Source organism: Littorina saxatilis, linkage group LG16 (genome assembly GCF_037325665.1).
Source record: "Littorina saxatilis isolate snail1 linkage group LG16, US_GU_Lsax_2.0, whole genome shotgun sequence".
In the NCBI taxonomy this organism is placed as follows: domain Eukaryota; kingdom Metazoa; phylum Mollusca; class Gastropoda; order Littorinimorpha; family Littorinidae; genus Littorina; species Littorina saxatilis.
Window position 1 is genome coordinate 31,001,839 of NC_090260.1, and position 2,500 is coordinate 31,004,338.

The window sequence follows — 2,500 nt, forward strand, 5'->3', positions numbered from 1 at the left end:
CTGCTTTGCAGGCGCGCACTTGTGGCTTCGCCACTTCCCTGATTTGCCCCCCCAAAAAAGGAGGAACCCCCCCCTTACAACTCATTTGGTCCGGCCCTGTATATGTATGTGTGTCTTAGTGTGTGTTAGTGTATGTATGTGTGTGTGTGTGCGTGCGTGCGTGCGTGCGTGCGTGCGTGTGTGTTTGTGTTTGTACAGCAATTCCAGGAAAAACTATTGCGCTACACCGGGTGTCACTTCAAGCGATTAACATGTACAGCACACAGTTTGACATACTTTACACGGACTTAGCTGAGACCAACTCAATCCGTTTCGGTTTACCTGTAGTAGTCTTTTTGTTTTTTGTTTGTTTGTTTGTTTGCTTAACGCCCAGCCGACCACGAAGGGCCATATCAGGGCGGTGCTGCTTTGACATATAACGTGCGCCACACACAAGACAGAAGTCGCAGCACAGGCTTCATGTCTCACCCAGTCACATTATTCTGACACCGGACCAACCAGTCCTAGCACTAACCCCATAATGCCAGACGCCAGGCGGAGCAGCCACTAGATGGCCAATTTTAAAGTCTTAGGTATGACCCGGCCGGGGTTCGAACCCACGACCTCCCGATCACGGGGCGGACGCCTTACCTGTAGTAGTCTTAGTGATGTGATTATTTGATTGTGCAAGCAGGGAAAGAAGACTTCTTTAACTACATACAGGAGGGGCGGGGATGTAGCTCAGTCGGTAGCGCGCTGGATTTGTATCCAGTTGGCCGCTGTCAGCGTGAGTTCGTCCCCACGTTCGGCGAGAGATTTATTTCTCAGAGTCAACTTTGTGTGCAGACTCTCCTCGGTGTCCGAACACCCCCCAGTGTGTACACGCAAGCACAAGACCAAGTGCGCACGAAAAAGATCCTGTAATCCATGTCAGAGTTCGGTGGGTTATAGAAACACGAAAATACCCAGCATGCTTCCTCCGAAAGCGGCGTATGGCTGCCTAAATGGCGGGGTAAAAACGGTCATACACGTAAAAGCCGTGGGAGTTTCAGCCCATGAACGAACAAACAAACTACATACAGGAAACGTCTCTGTGCTTTTAATTTTACAGGTACCCCAAGCGAAATACTTATTCTCAATTATCATCAGACAGGCTGTGCAAAGATAGTCAATTCATCACCAATGAGCAAAATGCAAAAGTAACAGGAAATTGAGCAGTTACCTTCAAATATAAAGAATTTTTACAAATTTACTAAAAAACCATTTTTCCTGTTGGTAAATGTATCAAAAACAGCATGCAACATTCAGGAAATTTACTAATTTCTTGTGAATCTTTAAGAATTTGACACATTTAAACTACCATTTTTCCAGTCAAGTAAATTCATCAAAATACGGCATGCAAAATTCAGGAACATTTACAAATTTACCGAAATGTTCAGGATATGTTTACATTTTTTGGTTTTAAGAATTTACTCCAACATATATATATATATATTCATAAAATTAAAACATACTATAACTCGGCTTGCCCAACGTTCAAGGAGTACAGCCTATATAAAACGCGGCCGACACGGTATCCATGTCCCACTCCCGTGTCACCACAGGGGCACGTAAAAGACCCCGGGCATTCTGCCATAAGTGCAGATGGCAGCATGATACCACCTGAACACGCATACACTTGTGTATCTAATCTAAAGTCGGGGTAAAACCCGGGGAACATGCCCCCTGTGGCCCTGCAAGTGAGGGCGTAAAACTTGAATTTCTTTCCCGGGGTTTGTCTAATTATTTTTTTTTTCTATTTTTTTTAAATTTTTTTAATTTTTTTAAATTTTTTTAATTTTTTTTTTTTCGGGGTTTGTCTATTAATATTCTGTGCCGTTGAGTGTTTCTCAGCACATCCCGTCTTTTACTTAGGCCAAAAAACAAAAAAAATAGGTGTGGTTAAGGTAACATAGCCAAAGAAATAGGGTAGGAAGGTAGGCAATCCCTTTTTTGTTTTTTTTAACTTTTTTTTCTAATGTGTACAAATTAAACCTACTTGACAGGGAAATAAGTGTGCGACTCGAGCGCTGTCGCTTTCATTGCGTTTTCTGCACTTGGTTTTTTTTGGTTGTTTTTTTTTGTTTACAAATGTAATAAAAAGTTATAGGGTCGGCCCCTAAAAATAGGGTAGGTCGGGTTACCGTAACCACACCTATTTTTTTTTTAGGCCTTACAGTGTACATACTGATTTCAGGCATCACTGAGTTTCACCGGAGCAGCCTCCGGACCTGTGCTGGGACTGTTCTTGTTGGGAGGACTCTTTCCCTGGGCCAACGGTAATGTAAGTAATTGTGTGTGAAGGTGCTCACACGTACGGTGCATGCCTTCTCTTGCAAGCGATCATGGTTACCATGGTTACCACCACAGATCTGTTCAGTTTCCTGTCATTTTATTTCTTCATTTCCTGTTATATTTTGTCGTCCAATTGTTGGGGAATTTGTCATTTCAAAGTACGTACATTACTTGCGTAACATGGAAA

General features: G+C 42.9%; 1 protein-coding gene across 1 annotated transcript in view; it reads left to right on the plus strand.

Moving 5' to 3' along the window:
- LOC138950818 (sodium-coupled monocarboxylate transporter 1-like) overlaps positions 1-2,500 on the plus strand; it is a 52,099-nt gene that overhangs the window by 39,678 nt on the left and 9,921 nt on the right. Inside the window, exon 14 of the mRNA XM_070322536.1 lies at positions 2,216-2,302. Within this exon, the coding sequence (XP_070178637.1) occupies positions 2,216-2,302 (87 nt within the window). The remainder of the gene's footprint in view (positions 1-2,215; positions 2,303-2,500) is intronic.